Source organism: Cyprinodon variegatus, unplaced genomic scaffold, assembly GCF_000732505.1.
Source record: "Cyprinodon variegatus isolate N-32 unplaced genomic scaffold, C_variegatus-1.0 Scaffold27, whole genome shotgun sequence".
Lineage (NCBI taxonomy): Eukaryota > Metazoa > Chordata > Actinopteri > Cyprinodontiformes > Cyprinodontidae > Cyprinodon > Cyprinodon variegatus.
This window is the reverse complement of record NW_015150480.1, coordinates 1,054,923-1,073,777: the sequence shown is the minus strand read 5'-3', so window position 1 is coordinate 1,073,777 and position 18,855 is coordinate 1,054,923. Positions and strand designations below refer to the sequence as shown.

General features: G+C 37.2%; 1 protein-coding gene across 3 annotated transcripts in view; it reads left to right on the top strand.

The window, feature by feature from the left end:
* Positions 1–17,647, top strand: part of col12a1 (collagen, type XII, alpha 1) — a 77,065-nt gene extending 59,418 nt beyond the window's left edge. Inside the window, exons 51-66 of one of the 3 annotated variants that reach the window (XM_015396524.1) lie at positions 1,858–1,967; positions 5,539–5,697; positions 5,954–6,031; positions 7,004–7,090; positions 7,469–7,522; positions 8,908–9,003; positions 9,325–9,378; positions 10,760–10,813; positions 11,086–11,139; positions 11,626–11,697; positions 11,781–11,816; positions 11,900–11,966; positions 12,061–12,243; positions 12,457–12,534; positions 13,397–13,567; positions 16,754–17,647. In XM_015396524.1, coding sequence (XP_015252010.1) covers positions 1,858–1,967; positions 5,539–5,697; positions 5,954–6,031; positions 7,004–7,090; positions 7,469–7,522; positions 8,908–9,003; positions 9,325–9,378; positions 10,760–10,813; positions 11,086–11,139; positions 11,626–11,697; positions 11,781–11,816; positions 11,900–11,966; positions 12,061–12,243; positions 12,457–12,534; positions 13,397–13,567; positions 16,754–16,902 — 1,502 coding nt within the window. In that variant the 3' untranslated portion in view covers positions 16,903–17,647. Of the gene's footprint in view, positions 1–1,857; positions 1,968–5,538; positions 5,698–5,953; positions 6,032–7,003; positions 7,091–7,468; positions 7,523–8,907; positions 9,004–9,324; positions 9,379–10,759; positions 10,814–11,085; positions 11,140–11,625; positions 11,698–11,780; positions 11,817–11,899; positions 11,967–12,060; positions 12,244–12,456; positions 12,535–13,396; positions 13,568–15,879 lie in introns of all 3 variants that reach the window. The other 2 variants (XM_015396540.1, XM_015396533.1) reach the window with 2 other exon arrangements.
* Positions 17,648–18,855: the final 1,208 nt, after the last annotated feature.

The following is an 18,855-nucleotide window of genomic DNA, read 5'->3' as shown; positions in this document are numbered from 1 at the left end:
AGAGTTCGACTTCACACCCAGATATCAGGTCCTCTGCACTGTCCAACAGATCAGTGTATTCTCATTATCAGTTCGTATGAAATCGTACGAAAAGTTATGCACAGTAATTTCGTACGTTTTTGACGTTTTTTCGTGATATTTCGTCATATTTTTACGTCTTGCCTCGAGACAAGATATCCTTGCGCATGCGCATCTTACGCACCATTCAATAACCTAGAATTTAACATACAATTAACCCTAACTCTGACCCTAACCCTAAGATACAAAACAGCAAGCAACGTAGTTAGAGACATCAAGAAGTAATTATTGCACTGTTTTTCCCAGTTTTACGTCCGTCCGCGGATCTGCTTTTTTCGACTGTCTGGCTGCGCATGCGCACTGATCTGTTTTTTCGAGGAAAAACGTCAAAAACGTACGAAATACTGTGCATAACTTTTCGTACGATTTCATACGAACTGATAATGAGAATATGTTGAACAGATTGTCTTCCAGCTTTGCACTGTATGCAGCTCCATCCGTTCCCTCCACCCTCCAGTGATCTCTGACTTGCTCCTCTGTCCCTGCTGAACAAAAGCATTCCCAAAGCTAGACACCACGCTTCTTATATTTATTTTTCTTTCAACAATGGCTTTCAAATGGTAAATTTTTCATCTCATCTGAACAGTAGACTCACACAGCCTCTCCAGAGTTACCATCTGCCTTCTGGCTGCTTCTCTGATAAATACTCTCCCATTTCATTCTGTCAGTTAACCACATGGCCATGTCTTAGCATGTTTGCATTACAATTGTGCCATGCTTTTTCAATTTTCAAATGATGGATGGAACAGTGCTGTCTGGGATATTCAAAGCTTTGAGTGCTGTGTCGAAACTTCCCCCCTGCTATAGCTCTAATCTTATTCCTGATCTGTCTGAGGTTTTGCTTGTTCTTCACATTGATGTTTGTTTACTTAAAACCTCTAACAAACCTTGACAGAACAGCTGCATTTATTGTGAATAAACTATTTACAAGTGGACTTTATTTTTGCAAAAGAGTTCCTTTGAATAAAATTTTATTTATATTGCGCCAATTCACAACACATGTCATCTCAAGGCACTTTACAATTCACCAGATCATACATTCAAATTGATTCAGAGTTTTCTAAGGAAAACCATTTGATTGCATCGACTCATTGACTCCCTCACACTAAGCATGCTTGTAGTGACAGTGGAGAGGAAAAACTCTGTTTTAACAGGAAGAAACCTCCAGCAGAACCAGGTTAAGTGTGAGCGGCCATCTGCCGAGGCCGACTGGGGTTCAAGGAGACAGAAGCAGAGATACAAAAGGCAACTGTAAAAGGTGGCCTTGGTTTTGAAGACAATTTTATGTAGGGGTATTGGAGTCAAAGGGGTTTTCTTCTTAAGTTTTCTTTCTCCATCGACTTCTAATGCATTACTTTGTGTCTGTCTTTCATAAAAGTTCCAGTAAAACACACGTTTTGTGGCTATAATGTGACAAAATGTGGAAAAGGCCATAGGATATTAATTCAATGCACTGCAGAGAGCTTTGATGATCTTAAACTTATTGCAGTTTCTTCTCTTTACAAAGCTGGATGGGTGAAAGCATTTCATGGAAAATTCAACCCATTTCTTTCAGAATAAATTAGGAAAAGCCTACACTCTTAATCTATCATGAAAAGACTTCATTGTTGTGTGAACATCTGCTGTACGTTTATGCTTCTGCACTAGGAAGGAATGAAACAGTCTTCTGTGAATACTGCTAATACCTGCAAGCCATACGCATGTGTTCTCTATAGGCCTGACTGTTGCGTGCATTGGAACATATTGTCAGTGATTTATCCAAGTCTCTGGTCTTTACAGCCTCCACTCAAACTCTCACGTTCTACAACAAGGATACCCGAGGAGAGATTCAGAGAGCTGTCTTTAATGAAGCACAAGTCAAGCGAATTTTCCATGGCAGTTTCCATAAGGTAAACATTCCCTGTGTTTTTTTTTTTTTTAAGTGAAAATGTGATGTTTGTATTGTATGTTGTAATGATATTTGTAAAAAATGACCTTTTTTCCCTTTGAATTGGAGGATCTTATGGTATTTCCAGTCCATTATTTCCCTTTCCATTATATTTCGTTTGACAGTCTTTTATGTGAGTCTCTTCCGCCTCATTTAATCTGGCTGAATTATCCCTTATTGTGAGGTTCTCTGCTGTGGCGCTGTTTCATGCCACCTTTCAAAAGACCTCTCCTTTCAATCCCAGTCTTAGTTTGCTGTCACTGTGATTTTAGGGCACCCTTTTTTATGATTTGACATTTGAGCTTTGTTTCACTAACAACAGGCACTTAATTTGATAAATTAGCTTCAGTGGCCATAAATAAGTTTAAAAGCTATTGGTAGGAGTGAGAGTCTTATGATTTAGTTGCTGATTTTAATGTGTTCAACGTAGGGTTCAGGACTAGATTTTCAAATCAGACTCAATTATTGATAATAAGTGATATGGTGCAAAAAAAACAACAATTAGTACAAAGGAATGAGAATGAGTAAAATATTAAAAACAGTATAATAGGTTGAAAGTCTCAATTAACCTTAGTCCCAGATTTTAACTAACTTAATATATATATGTATGTACGTATATGTGTTATAAGAATAGACCACTTGTCATTTATTGTGTTTTTCTTAATTAAAGCTATTTTATCAAAATCTCCCTCATCTATTAAAGCATGCATCCATGATGCTGACTTTGCAAAGTCTGACTCATTGTTCAATTATCTTTTTCTGTCAATCCAAAACATTTTTCCAGTCTGTTTTTAATAGGTGTTACAATGCCATACTGATTGGAGCTCTGCTCAAGTGTTTTTGCTGCTTTAGATAAGCAATGTCCAGAGGGCTCTTTAAAATAGAATATCCAAATCAAAATGATTATTTTCAGCAGTTAAACCACAGCATCAGATCCTTATGCTCAAGTCGGCTGCGTACTGTGGACTTATGGTTTCTCACAAACTGCAAACAAAGACATCAAATATCTCCAAACACAATGCAAAGCAGCAGGGGGGATAAAACACTTATTGTTGTGTAACAGCGCTTTGAGATGTGGAAAGAAGAAAAGAATTCAGTATGTTTCCTGCTAGCTTGAACGGTCTGAACTACAACCATCCGAGATAAGTCCGACCACATTTCAAGGTTTGCTCAAAAGGACATTGGGCTTCTTTTTACCTGTCGTATAGAGTCCTTTTTCTTTCTCAAAATCCGAGGTTATCCCCATCTGTGACCCCTTTTAATGAGTGTGGGTCTTATCCAACATCAAAGTTCTCCCGATAGATATGCTGGCCCCAACATCAGAGGGCACTCGAAATAGGTTTCCAGTTCAACCATTTAACATCTAAACAACTAATTGTGTCTTAGCTTCATGAATGAATGGGAGTTTGGAAAAGTTTAGTTTAGTGTTTGATGAATATCGCGCTTCTTTGTCGGGCTAGTTGTAAAACAGACTAATTTTTGAGCGTACAAGTGTGTTAGTGTGTTTCTGTTCTCTCAGCTTGCGGCTGTCGTCTGAATATGCCCTGGGTGGCTATTTTGTGGTGCAGTGTTGCCGTTCCATGAGCTGGTAAGTCCGCAGTGGTCTACCTAGCTGCTTATTTGTTGGTCTGCAGAGTAAGTGCCGACTCTGCCTGCGGTGGTGGTGTGAGTTTACATGTTGTCAGTGGTTTGCTGAATCTTTTTGGCTCTCTCTGAATGACCTCAATGACTGTTTGTTTTTGGCATCTGAGCTGAAATCTCAGTGACAATGATTCTCTTTCTCAATAAGGTTGGTTTTATATAACATTACTTAATTTTGTACAGAGAGATCCCTGAGCTATGGTTTTTCAAGATAGCAAAAATCTCTTTCTATATCAACGACAGGCACCACAGTGTTGGGTTGGAAAATGAAGCTGAAATTACCTTTTATGTACAAGCTGATTAGTAAATTAGCTAGAGACTGAATTTATTGATAAATATTAATATAATTTTTTCCTAGTTTACACAAATATAGGAACCATTCAGCTACGTGGTGAATTCCCTTGTATGCATTGTTATGCAGCATCATGAGCATATATTAGAACATCGACTATACATATCGATGGGAAGTCAGTGATGAAGATGCTTATTAAGAATGACACTTCTTGAACTTGCACACTTTGCTGTTATAAATGTTGCAAATAAGCCAGGAAAACAACAAAAAAGCTAATTTTTTATCATTAATCCATGTGTGTACAAGCAGAAACCCAAATCTCCCTTTAGAAAAGATAAGAAAATGAAAAGTTTGGGTTTCAAACCAGCTCAAAGTTTTAAAGCCATTGTAAATAAGACTCGATTCTCTGAGGTTAGCGTTTCATCCCAACAAAAACAAAATTATTTTTCATTTTCATAGAGAAGACATTCATGTTATTGTAAGTGCATCAATAAAGCAATAACCACGTCTTTCAAATGTTGTAATTCTGAAATATGACAGAGCAGCGAAGAAGGAGCATAGAACAATATAATGTTATCTGTGGGGAATCATGAAAAGATGCTAAATCAATGAGAGTTCAGCTCGGGTCAATATGTAGACAACTGAGACAACTGAAGAGATTGCCAACAATTCATGAAGTGGATTTATGTGTCAACACTTTGATGCTGTGGGACTCTCTCGTAACAATCATCAGTTAAGGGAATGTTGCTCTGAAACTAGCATTCCCAAAGCTTTAAGTTTCCAAAGTAATGTTTTTATAGGAGTATGTACAGGATATACTTACTCATTATATATGATGGCGTAGGATCCTCATTAGTTTTGGGGAACCCTGAAGAGCATTTTGATTTGCATTTATGCCAAAACCCTAGAAGGAATGACACCCCTTTTCCCTCTGTGGTCCACCAAATGGTTTGTTCCGCTTCCAAGGAAGTAGACTATAATTTGTGAATGGTTGCCAGGAACTACGGCCAGGTTTGTGGTTGGTGTAGCTTTGTAGAGAGAAATGGTGAGTGGCTTTTTGCTGACATAAAAAGTGCTTGTTTGACTTTTTGAAGCAGGAGAAAATCTGCATTTGCAAAGGGAAAAGTATGGAAAGTGTAGGAGTTCTGACAGTGAGCCGCAGAAAATATTGTTTCAAGATGTGTGGATTTGGAGTCTATTCTCTGAAAATACAAAAATGTACCACCTTTTCACTCGGTTGTTATCTAATCACAGATCTAAGATGAATAGCCAGCTGTTGCATAATTTTTTTAATGATCCAGGTTTTCTAAAGGAATTACAAATCGAGACTTCTAGGTCCTTCCATTTCTGCTCAAGGTGTTTTAAAGGCTTAACATTTCTTAATTCCCGAGACTGAGGGGGGTCACAGTTTGCATAAAAAACCTCATTGTTGTCTTTTAAAGTACAAGCATGTCTCCTGTAAATTCAAATGAGTCCCAGCACCATCTTCTTAAAATTTCCTGTGGCCTCATGGATCAATAAATTTGAAATAGGTGGAATTGCAAGAGGACAAGGATGTTTTGTTAAAAGCTTCCCCCTCTCCATTTTCTCTCTTTTCCAGATCCACATTACCATCTCACCAGAAAAAGTCAAACTCACTGTGGACTGCCAAGAGGTGGCAGAGAAACCCATCAAAGAGGCCAATAACATCACGCTGGAGGGCAATGAAGTGCTTGGCAAGATGGTCAAAGCTTCGGGTTCAAGGAAGGCCTCAGCAACTGTAAGAGGGAAAAAAAAAAGTTTGTTACAATTGCAAAAGTGACATCTGGAAGAGGTTCTCACACTGTTCAAAAACAATGAACCTCTAAAATCTGATGTGGATGGCAGCACCACTTGAATTTTGAATAGTCTGTATTGGCTTTTGAAAAGAGGAAAGTTTGCAAACCTCCTATTGTATTTTTTCAACTGTTATTTTTTTAATTATGAAAAGGCGTCTTTTGAATCACTCTGTAATGTGTCTTTCTTTCATCTTGTAGTTCCAACTCCAGATGTTTGATATTGTCTGTAGCCTGAGCTGGATAAGCCGGGACAAATGCTGCGAGCTGCCAGCAACAGTAAGTGTCACTTTAGATTCCCCATCTGATCAAAATAGAATTTAAGTGGATGCCGATGCATTCAAATTTCTCATAAAAAGTGCAAAATATCAGTTTTGCTTCTGTGAAAGAGGCTGATCTTATGTTTATGATGTTGTCTAATGAAAATCTGACAAAATATAGTAAGTTTTTTGTTTGGTCTGCAGATAAGTATCTAAGACAGAAAATGGCTGCAAAAATTTTTTTCTCTACACTTAAAGAGAGTTTTTGTCAGTTTAAACTGGCAGCCTTCAGTATGATGGGTTCACTGACAGGAAAGAAATTGGATTCTTCAATGTCTGACAAGCTGGGGATCAGTCATTTCTGATACCATTAAATTTTTAGTTCTTTAAAAAAGTGGTTAAAAAGAAAAAAAGCATCTCAACTTGTTTGACAAGGACCTTATATCCTTGGTGATTCTGCTAATTAGACCTTTTGAATCATGCGTCCCAGTTGCGTGAAAACAAGCCGTCCTTTGTCTCATTTAGCAGACAGTGGAAAACAATCTGTTCTGTTCTGTGGGAAATACAGAGTGCTTGCATATTTAGGCAATTACAAGTAATTCATGTGTAATTTGCTTCAGACATTAATACATCACATCAACGATTGCAGCATTATTTAACTCATTATGTGTAAGGACTGCAATTCAGAAATGTGCACGAGATCCGTCGCATTTTCTGCCTAAGAACCACATTTCGTCTTTCTTGGTCTCATTTTCATTATTCAAATTTCAAGCTATACTAGGTTTCAAAATGCCTCAGCTTTTATTAATCCTTATTAAAGAAAAATAAAGATATTTCCAGGATAAAGTCAAGCAGTTCATTTCCTCCTTTTATCCTTTATATTGCCAGAAAATGTCCTCAGGTATCAACGAATTTACAAAGCAGTGCAGTAGAATTTAAATCTGCATGTAATTTTGAACTTTATCTCTGCATCTTTTTTTTTTCCTTCCAGCGAGACGAGGCCAAGTGTCCTTCTCTTCCCCACTCCTGCACTTGTACACAGGACAGCATCGGCCCCCAGGGGCCTCCTGGACCTTCGGTAAACTTCACTATCACTGCTTTTTGTCTCTCCTCACCTGATAGAAATGTTTTCCCAGAAGTCTTAGATGTTTTGATGATGATGATAAAGCCATACTTTGAACTTCTTTGCCGCTCAGGATGTTTTTTGCATTCCTTTTTTTTCTCCATCTGGAGAAGGCAGTACAGAGAACAAGACCTATGTCTTGCAAAGAGATGAGTGCTTAGGGATGAGTGTCAAGAGATAAATGCTTCTGGATAAACAACAGTCTATAATACGTGTGCTGAGTAAACTTACTTAGGCCCAGCAGGGAATTCTTAATGCCTTGGCGTTTAGGTCTTTACAATCAGGTTCTGGTGTTACACTCACTTTGTGCTTCTGGAACTTCACTTTTTTCAGGGAAGCCCAGGTTCTAAAGGACCTCGAGGAGATAGAGGAACAACTGGAAACCCTGTGAGTCCAACTTTACATCACGCAAACCATACTGAAGTTTGTTACTAGCAGCTACAATTGCTGTGTACCATACTACTGTTGTGAAAGCCTTTCATTCAGTTCCGTGCAAAAGCATTAATACTCTTTCAAGGTAATCTAATAAATAAATAAAATCCACCAGTGGGAGGAACTGCAGAGGTATGTCAACAGGACCGTTAGGTGTGCAGTACATACATCCTTTCTGGACTTTACTGAGGAGTAAAAGCAAATATACTCGCATAACAATATCAGTTTGTACAATATTCTTATTACAAAGGGAGGTTTGGGGTTTAATAGTTATTGGCTATTATATTACAAATGTTTGGATGTGTAAATATAAAGGATAGTATAATATTTAGCGTGTTCAACAGTCACCTGGCAGCAGATGCACACATTAAACACAAATTACTTTGCCCAAAATTCTTAAGGTTACAGAGCATAAGAAAAAAAGGAAGTAAAAAGGTGTATTATGCCATAGCAAGAAATTTAAATATCATCTTGCCTTACGTCCTGCAATGGACTGGGGACCTGTTGAGGGCGTACTCCACCTCCCGCCTGTAGACAGCTCGAGATAGGCACCAGCACCCCTCGCTTGGGAAAACGTGACGAAAAATGGATGGATGGATGGATCCCGCCTTACAGAAGTGTGGCAAAGTTGTTGAATTGTTAAGAGTCACCAAAAGATGTACAACATAAAAAAAAACATGTAAGAAATGTGCTCAGATGAGATTTGAATCAGTCTTTTTCTTCTACATGTAAAGGATGAACCCCCCAAAATACAGCCAAAGCATTGGAATGAATTAGTTCAAACTGTATTCCTTGTGTTAAAATGTACAACGCTTAAATATTTTTGTTAAATTTGGGTAAGACTTAAAAAATCTTTTATATTTCTGTTGAATCTAACTAAAACTGACACATTTTAAAAAGATGAATGAGCAAACATTCCAGTTTTTACATATGCAAAGTTGTAAAAAGACAAACTTCATAACACTTACAGTTTTAATAAGAGTAACGTTATTTAGATCGTTTATCATTTTCCATCTACTTTAGAATAATGCACAACTTTTTGTTTGACAATAGTATAAAATTACGATAGAGCATTTTGAGGTTTATGGTAACGAACCTATAAAAGTTTTTGAGGTATTGGTAGTTTTGCAATGCACTGTCTGGAAGCAGCAATTAGATAAAAGGTAAACAGTCTATATAAGTCTCAAAGTATATATTTTCCAATGATGGACTTTAAGGAAACCCTTGTCAAATATTTTGAAGGTCCATTTACATTGTTGAATAATGAAATGTCTGTCATTAAAGAGGCAGGGCTAATTAAATATTACTCTATCCTCCTTTTCTGACACCTTGTGTTTTAGGGTCCAATGGGTCCACGTGGTGATCCAGGTCTTCCAGGTGCGATGGGACCACCAGGTCCACAAGGCCCAGCAGGACTTTCTCGACCTGGAGAACCTGTAAGATATTTTATGCAGATAACTCATGTTAGCAGGAATGTTTATTCTTTTAATTGCTCCCTTTGCAATCACCGTCTACCTTCTGAATGGTTAGAAAGCCTGATTTCTTCTGCACATCAGCGCTGAGTGAGATTTATAACTGATGTCAAAACACATCACACTCCCTTCTTCTTCCAGCCAGAAACCCTGAGAGCTTTGTTATTTTTTAAACTTTTTTAGTTAAAATATGCCATCAATCACAAATACAGAGGAAATGAACGGGCAAAGCGAAGAATAAAGAGCTGACTGCAGTCCTCTCTTTTCCTCTTCCTACTTCCTCAGGGTCGTCCAGGACCTAAGGGAGATCGCGGGGATCAAGGCATGCCTGGTCTGCAAGTAAGACTTTTCACTCATTTGTGGTTAATGATTGGGAAACTAGAAACTCTTCATAGGAAGCAGTGTTGATTCTCAAAGTTCAGTTCGGCAATTAGGTTGAAACCACATAGAGTTTTGTGGCTTTATCAGGCCTACCTTTAGGGAGAATCCATACTCCTTAATAGTCCTCCTGAGTGACAATTGCTCCAAGAGAAAGCAATGCTGAAATGAATACAAAGACTAGATTCATGTTTCTATGGTGTTAAAGATGCAAAAGTATGCACCTTGGAGCTCTATCTCTCCGGTTCTTTTTCCTGAAAAGAGATCTCTAGGGACAAACTCTTTACATAACACTTTCTAACTTACAAGTATTGAATAACCATGAGACATGAAAACAGATTTTGATAGAAATTGTAATCTTACTCAGATCAGAGAAGTTGCTTAGAGTTTACAGAAGGCAGCCGCTCACCTCTTAGGAAGTGGCCCCGATTAACAGTTAAAAAGGCATTTTATACATCTCCAGTCTGCCACAGCATCACATTTTACATCATACACCTTAGCAGATGAGTAGACATCCATGGCTGCAGCCTTATCAAAATATTAGACTTCGTTCTTAGCTGAAGGACACCGCTCTCATTCCATTCCCAAATATTTGCCACGTACAGAATGAAGATTATAACTGTACTGTATATCCAGACAGAGAAACTGGCCTAATTAGATAAACTATTGTGGAAAACATAATTTCTTATATTCAACAGGCAGCTAAAATTAGGGTGTAATTAACTCATGCATCATTAATGATAATTATCCTAACAATTGGCAATGGAACATCCTTGTAAGTGAAGAAGGTCATGAATTGAAAAAGCTTTAATTGACATTAAGGAGTTTGGTTTTCATCCAGCAGTTTTACCTTGTGAAGAAACATTAAGCTTGACAACAACCATAGTTCACAGTTTATACTTCAGTTGGCATTTAAAATTGAATCCAATTTTCAGTGGGTTAAAATAATGTGTCTAAGGTTGTGTTTTTTTTTTCATACCAGCTGATGTCATTTATTTAACTACCAGCACTCAGCTGGTCCGTCATTCACCATTGCTTGGACTTGAAATGAACAAATATGGCCAAAGGTCCCATTCTGTGTTCCATGTTCATACTGGCAGCATCTTATTAGCAGTTTAAGTGAATGCAGTTTATCATAGAAGAGAAATAAACTTCGTTAAACCCTGGAGACTTATTCTAGTTTTTACAAGCAAAAATGATATGTTATCATTGGCTTAATAAAAACAAAAGTAAAAACATCTTTCAGTTTATATATAAAGAGTTTAGAGGCATAAGGGAGCTACAAAAATGTTGAAAGGTTTTAATGATCAAATCATGATGAAGTGTTTGTCTTTTTTCCCAGGGTCCTCCTGGGCCACGCGGTCCTTCAGGTCCTATGGGACAACATGGAGCCCGGGTAAGATTTCCACATTTGGATACTCAATAAACGAAGTCAGAAGCCCCTAAGTGGATTTACATCATGGTTTGCATGGGGGTCCTGAGTTAGAATATGGGTTTGGTGTTTTACTGCATTTACATTTGTTTTAGTTTGTAAAAGTGCTACTGCTTAATCTAAAAAAGTACAGTTAAGGCAAAAACCAAACTTACATCATGACATTGATGTATTAAACCAACATAATCCCCAAGGAGCTGTAACTCACATGTGACGGCATGTTGTTTCTTCAAAAGGGGCCACCAGGAAAGGAGGGGCCATCTGGACCCAGAGGCCCTCCAGGGCCCATGGTAAGTGTCTACGTATGCCAAATAAATATTGCTAAATGTTTTATTTTACCGATACTGTATATTTTGAAAAAATAAAAATAAAATAATTAGGAATCTGCTGCTCTGGCCCCATATTTCCACTCTGCTGGAACAGCACATAAAAAACAGACTGGCTCCCCCACTGTTGGGAGAATGATGCATGCATCTCTCATTTTCCCTTTTGCTGCAGTTTCTTGGGGTCTGAATCTGCTTAATCCAGCCATCATGTTAACAGAGCACATATGGTCTATAGCATCCAGAGTACCACAGGAGCCATTAGTGAGATGGTTGGTGTACACGCACTTCCATGTACTGCGTTGTTCTTGGCTGCCAGTTTTCCCCACTGCAGCTATCAGAACACAAATCCCAACTCAATCCCTGTTATACTACTATTAATTGGGAGCAGAGGTTGAATGCTGCCTTTAAATCTAGGTGATTCATGGTTTTCATTTGATTTTCACTGTTTAGGGAAGCCCTGGAAATCCAGGTGTACCAGGAATTACTGGCAAACCAGGCAAACCAGGAGACCCAGGAAGCCCAGTGAGTACTGAATACAGAGATTAAATTGTACAACATAAGAAAAGGTTTGAAACTTAATTTGTCTTAATTGTGTTATTCACCAGGGACCTGCTGGCATTAAAGGAGAAAAGGGCGAAAAGGCATGTAATGTACTCAACATTTTATATATTACTTAAAAAAAATCATAAATGCTCGTCCTCATTAAACTGTCTTGGTTTTCTAGGGAGACTTTGCATCCCAAAACATGATGCGTTCCATTGCCAGACAAGTTTGTGAACAGCTTGTGAACAGTGAGCAAAACAATCTCTCAAGCCTCTGACAGTTTAACTATCCTTGACCATGAAAATCTGATTAAATCCATCTGAACTTGTGCTTTTGTTGCAGGCCAGATGAGCAGAGTTAATTCGATGCTTAACCAGATTCCCACCGGATATCGCAGCAACACCCCTGGGCCTCCCGGTCTTCCCGGGCCCCCTGGAAACGCCGGACCCCGAGGAGAACCTGGGCAGCCCGGGAGATCTGGATTCCCCGGAAGCCCTGGATTACCTGGAAATCAAGGAGAAAGAGGTGAACTTCTGTTGTCATCAGGATATATTGACTGTAATGCTAGACTGCTTACAAAAAAAAATAATCTTGTGCAAAAAATGTTTGTAAGTCATTTATAATCTTCAAAAATTAATGCTAAATCTTTATCTCCCTGGCATGATGCTGCAGCTTCCATTGTTCATGGAGGTCATAGTATGATAAAGATGTTTGAGTTTAATCCAGTATTTTTTGTAGGATTACCAGGGGAGAAAGGAGAAAGAGGACCTCCAGGAAATGACATTAGAGGACAAAGAGGCCCAACTGGACCTCCAGGTAATACAGTCATCATTATTCTCCTTTTTTCTGAACAAGAATGCCATTTCTAACTAAAACATTTCACAGGGCCAAGTTCACCAAATCAGATTAAACGTCTGCACTTAATTCTATCCTCCGGCAGCCAGTCAGTAATATAAAACATCTTCTGCTGTATTTTATTCGCACTAAGACTGTACACATAATTCAACACTTTATTTTGGGTAGCTCCACTACGTAATTCCCATGTTTTGTTTTTTCTTTGAGCGTTTATGCCGTATCTATATCATACTTCCACATTCCCATTCGACTTTCTGTAGTAAATCCTGGAGGTTTTGACAAGAGGTTCTAATTTAAACTACATGGACTTCGTCTGTCCATTCTTACTCAAAGCTTAGAAGCTGTTGTAGAAACATCTTCTTAGAATGTTTTTGGAAGCAACAGAAACCTTTTATTTATGTCTGTCCCTGAAAAGCAAACACAGAAGACTGTTTCTGAATGAAGTGAGAAAACACCATGGACCAGTGGGAGGAAGTCCACACTGATGACTCAGTTGTGTGTGTGGGAGTTTCAGATTGTTGTAGAATGAGCTTTCTTTGGTGGCTTCATTGACAACACATGGACTCACTTAGAGGAGAGGGGAAAAGGGGGAGAAAATTCCATCTTGAGTTTGTGCTGTCTAGACAGACTGGCTGGGGGTAACTCCACTCAGCCCCTGACTGCTCTCTTCTGTTTTTTCTTAGCCAAATTCTCTAATTAAGCAGTTGAAAAGTGGAAGCTGTGGATCCGTAACCCCTACTGTTTCCACAGAAAGCTCATAGGTGATGTCAGTAGAACCCCAGAGGGACTTCCTTTCCTAAACGGGCCTCACTCTCTGTTTCAGGGCCACCAGGAGAATCTAGAACAGGTCCTCCAGGTCCTTCTGGCTCATCTGGGCCTCGTGGGCCCCCAGGCCGTCAAGGTGTTCCAGGTGTGAGGGGACCACCAGGACCCCCTGGATACTGTGACTCCTCTCAGTGTGTTGGCATTCCTTACAATGGACAAGGATACACAGGTATAGATATATATATATAAGTCCTGCATGGTTTGGCCTGAGAAAATAGAAAAAGATGGCACACTAATGACATTTGGAACTTATTGCTGCACTTCTCTGATGATGTATGGAGGTCTTTATGTACGGGTTCCTAATTTAGTTAAGTTAAACCCATTCCAGATCCAGCCTTATGGACTAGGATAAATATGTCTGGTAGAAGAACCTTCACAGAATATTGGGAGTGCTACAGATCTGCTTTATAAAAACCAAAACAAACGTCCAACTATTAAACAACACCACTAAAGTGGATTTCCTACGAAGATCTTTGCTAAAGAGGAAATCGATTTAATAAACAGTATTGTGCAATAAATTTAGACCACCCCTATCTTACCTTCCTCCAAAGGACTCTGGCGTGCTTATCCTTTTTAGGCAATTTTCATTCCTCCTTTCCTGAAGGTCTTTTTAAGTTTCCTCTTTAAGAAATAGGAGGAATAATATCAATAGATGTTTTTACTGTATTCCAAACTTAAACCCAAAGCTTTTTGCGACTGATTTAGCTGCTCACAGACTGTTCTTTGGGACTCTTATGCTTATCTGACATTTTTATTTGATTAAGGCAAACATATGAAAATAAAATATGTTTGTGACAAGCACAAATGATTAAAATATGCTAAGATCTTAAGTTTCTTTCTCTGCAAGTTGTCTCACATTTAGATCTGACATTCATTTCTAGTTTGGAAGTCCATTTAATGTCTGAATGATTAATGGATCCACAGGAAGCGGAGTGACAAACATCTCCCAAACATTTGTCTAGAGGAAAGTGCTGTAATTCATTTTAGGTTACATGTCTGAGAAAATGATCTGAAGCCTCTCTAAAGATTTTAGAGCACTTTCAGATTAAATTCAAACTCAAAAAATAAACTGCTAAAAAAAAAGGAGAGCAGAATTTGATTCATGTACTTTATGGCAAGACAAAATAGCACGAATTTGTGAGCGAAACCAAAACTGGCCTATTTCTCTCCAGCTAACTAAGCACGTACGATACATTACTAAAAATAGCATTGATTGTTTTTGTCAGTCATGAATTACATCTGGAAGTGTTCAGACTGAAAAAAGGTTATCATCAGTCATAATTTGAAGAATATCTCAAAAAGTCTATGATTAGAAAATGAAAGTATGATTAGTTAGGAGTGAAATAAAACTAAAGTAGTTGAAATAAGTTGTTTGTTGTTGTTTTTTTTTATCATTCCACGACTCCAGGAATTACTGGCTGTGATTGTTAATGTCCGTCCAAAAAACTTTTGCCCATATAAATTTCCTTCCTGTAAGTTACTCAGTGTTAAGTTACCTTTCAGACCTTTTCATCCTTTCAAAAATGAATACAGCATATAATTATACTGTGAGATTTATCGCCAGAATGAAACCTTAAAACATGTAGTGGTAGAGATGCTACAACCTGGTTAGCTTAGTCCAAAATAGTGATCAACGATACTGATGTCCCCATGCACACACTTTAATCAATTATATGTTTTCATAAAATGAATATCTGCTTAAAAAAAACGGAGTGCTTTGCTTTGAACATAAATGTTAATGATTAAGTTATATGAGTATCACAATATGAAGAGGAGGTCACAGAAAATATAAAAGGAGGGGATTTTAGAGAGTAAAACAATTTATATTGTTAGCTAAATTTGCTAAAATACCAAAGTAATATTCATGTTTATATAAATAATAAGCTGTTATTTTGTTAAATTCTGTCTTTTCTCTGTCAGATAGACAAAAACTGTACAACCACCAAAACCTTCACTAAGGTTCTTATACCAAGATGCCATGTTAGAGAAATTCTTATGTAGTTCACAGCTTTAGACAGTCAATAACTACACATTTTGGGACTATAGCCTGTTTTAAGATATATTACTTGCATATGGTAGGGTGTAAATTCATTTCAACAAACATTCAGGATAGAATGATACTCTTGACAATGGATGTCTTTCTTTAGCACCCCCTAAAGGGAAACACTCATGTCTTACTTAAGGCTGGAATAAACAGTCTTCCTTAAAAAAACCAACACTTACTGCATTTCTGTGTACAGCACAAAATGTTTTAATACCATTTCTGATGTAAACTTTGGCAGGCCTGCTTTGCAGATTTTCCCAACAGCTGGTTTGGGGATAGTGGGGGGAACCCTTGTGAAATACAACATTTTAATGCCTCCATACATTTGATGTTCATTTTTAAAAGTTGCATGTAAGCAATGTATTGATGATGTATGATAACTTGCATTGCATTAATCAGGATGCTGATAACCCACACCCTTTCTGAACTGTTTTCAGGTTTGGCATAGTACACTTTCTCCTAAGTCCTCTGTGCCATTTACATTCTGAGATGCCCAGTTGCTTTGGAGCTTGTAAGAATAATCACCATGGACATATTTAACATGACAGAAGGAAAAAAAAGTGAGAAAATGGAGTGTGCTGGCACTAACACGATGTCACAGCTACAAGCTACAGGGATGGCAACCCGCTGGCCTGTTTGCATATTAATCCACAAACTGATGGGAAATGAATAAACAAAGCAACAGAGACTGAATATTTTCTACGAAGGACGCAGCATGTACAAACACAAGCCAACGCAGCTACTAACAAAGAGGACATCATATATTAATACAAAGGTGTAAATAAACCTTTTTTTTTTTTTTTTGCTTTTTAAGTGACTGAATCGGGACATTTTACTAATAAAATAAGGGAACAAAAATCACGTTAACCTTTTCATTGAGCTTGAGCCTCATAACCCTCTGCTTACTTACTATGAGCATAACCCTTTGATTATGACGCTTTAGTGACCTTTGGAGCTCCGTTTCAGACTAAAGCATGTTTCATTTTTTTCTTTTGAATATCTTCATATTTGTAGCATTGGTCAACTCAGCGAAATGTTTTCTTTTTCCTGACAGTTAATATTTTCGGAGTGGTATAAGCTGGTTATTTTACCACTATATGATAAAAAAAACATGTTGGACTTTACTGTAAGAATTCAAAAATGAATTAAAAGCTGTTTTTATTTTCAGATGTTCTTCTACTCTAGGAAGCAATAATTTCTATATTCAATAAGGATATTTGTTAACTCCACAGTGTAACTCTTGCCAAACATTGTTGAAGCCATCCCTTGTTGAAATTGTATTTGTTTTAAAATGGCCAAATGTTCTTTTAGACATCCGTTACCAGCCTGCACCTGAGGTAGAATCTATACCTGTGGAGCCAGTCGGAGCATTTGAGACAATACAGTCACGCGGTGACTCCAGAGCCCAGCGAAGGCAGAGATCACTACAATCAGACAATACAGGAAGACTGGCATCATAGCTACAAACAAGAGTTCGCAGAAATAATAATCACCAAACGATTTATTGAGGATACCCAGAACAAACTAATACTTACATGAGGTTTGATACCTCTGGATCTGTTGAACATATATATTATAAATATATATATATTTTTTCTTTTTTGACACAAAAAATATAGCGAGATGAATAGAAAGTTTTGTTACAAACCTGTGTGCTTGCTAAGTGTTTTTCTCCCCTTTTATGTCTGCATGTAATATATCTGCAAGTGTTCATCAGACTCCAGTTTGTAAAGCACCAAGCATCTCAAAAAACCCACAAAGTAGTTCAGTATGCGTGTTTTGTAGACAGTAACAAAATGTCCATATGGATTCAGTCCAATTTCAAGATGTTAAGCAGTTTCAGACCCTTTAATGGTTTCAAACAAATGATTTAATGCCACACAATTTCAGTATTGTGCTATTTTTGTTGCCTGTAAACAACAAGATAGTTTGACTAACTGTAACAATTCAAATCTGTTTCTTTGTTTTGTTACCAAATGTTAAATTGCATGATTATGTTGTATATTTAGTGTGGTCAGAATATAGTTTTTTTTTTGTTTTGTTTTTCTGTCAAGGCAGTTTGGATTTGGTGGCAAAACTATGGATATAGGATTGCATTTTTCAACTGTTTCAACTGCACATTTTGTGAATTTACACACAGCCTTATTTTCTTATTTATTTCTGAAACGGAAGAGGCATTTTTCAATAAAACTACTGAAAATGTTATACATGTCTGGAAAATGTGTTATTTTATGAATTGATGTTATCATTTGTAGGCAGTGGCATGCAAAATCCTTAATACCGGTACCCCTAAAAGATTTTAACATTTAGTTTAGTAAAAATTGGTTAATTTAATTACTTTTCAGTTCATATTATTGTTAATGATAGACCAACAAAAAATAGCTTTTGACTGTACAATGCAAGCTAAATAATTAAATAGATTTTACAAATAAAAACCTATCAAAAGAAGAAAATTTACCCTTATAGCCATAACTCAGACTCAATGTAAATGACTGCCTTTTGAAGTCACCTAATTACACAGGGGTTACATTTGTGTACAGTACTGGCGCAGCTTAGCACATCCAGACATATTTTATCTTCCTATATATCTCAGTAAAATGCATGTTAACTTCAGAATCAATTTCAAACTAGCGAAATGTATTAATGTATTGCATATTAAGAACTAAGACTGTACACATAATTCAACACTTTATTTTACTAATATCTCAGTAAAACTGGATTCTAAGTGTCTGAGAACATCGGATTCTTAATGATTTAGGTTCAGTGATTGCAACACATCCATTGAAGGGCTGGGTGTTTAACTTCACTGCCTTTGCCACTGTCTTTTGCAGCCCTAAAAATGTTTTCTTCCAGAATTTCCATATTTGAGCTCAATCCATTATTCTTAGTTTGCTTATTTGATTACAAAAATTGTGCTTACTGTAATACAAATGCACTTTTTAATTTTGGGACTTATGAAAACGTGCAGTTCCACAGCCACATGTGGCTTTTTTTTGCCCCTTCAGTGTAGCTGTAATGACAGCGAATAAGAAATTATTTTAATTCTAAAAGGCAATAAGAACAGGTTTATATGTTTTTATTTTATATCTGCAAAGAATATCAAAAACAAAAGTGGTACAAGATTTCAAAAGTCATTTTATGTTTTTAGCTTTAACTAGATGTTTTATATTTGCAGATTGGCTAACCATTGTTCTGCCTCCTTTATATTTAAGAAAGACCACTCAGCTTGTCTCATCCTACAAAATAACGATTTTTTTGTTCTTGTAAGGCTTCAATTATAATTTTACATTTTCTTCTATTTCTCTTATTAAATAAAAATGTAGGAAAATATTGGTGTATTTTTCTAGGCTTTCAATAATTAAAAACATCTTTATTGTGGCTCTTGGCATATTTTATATTGTTGCAACAGAATA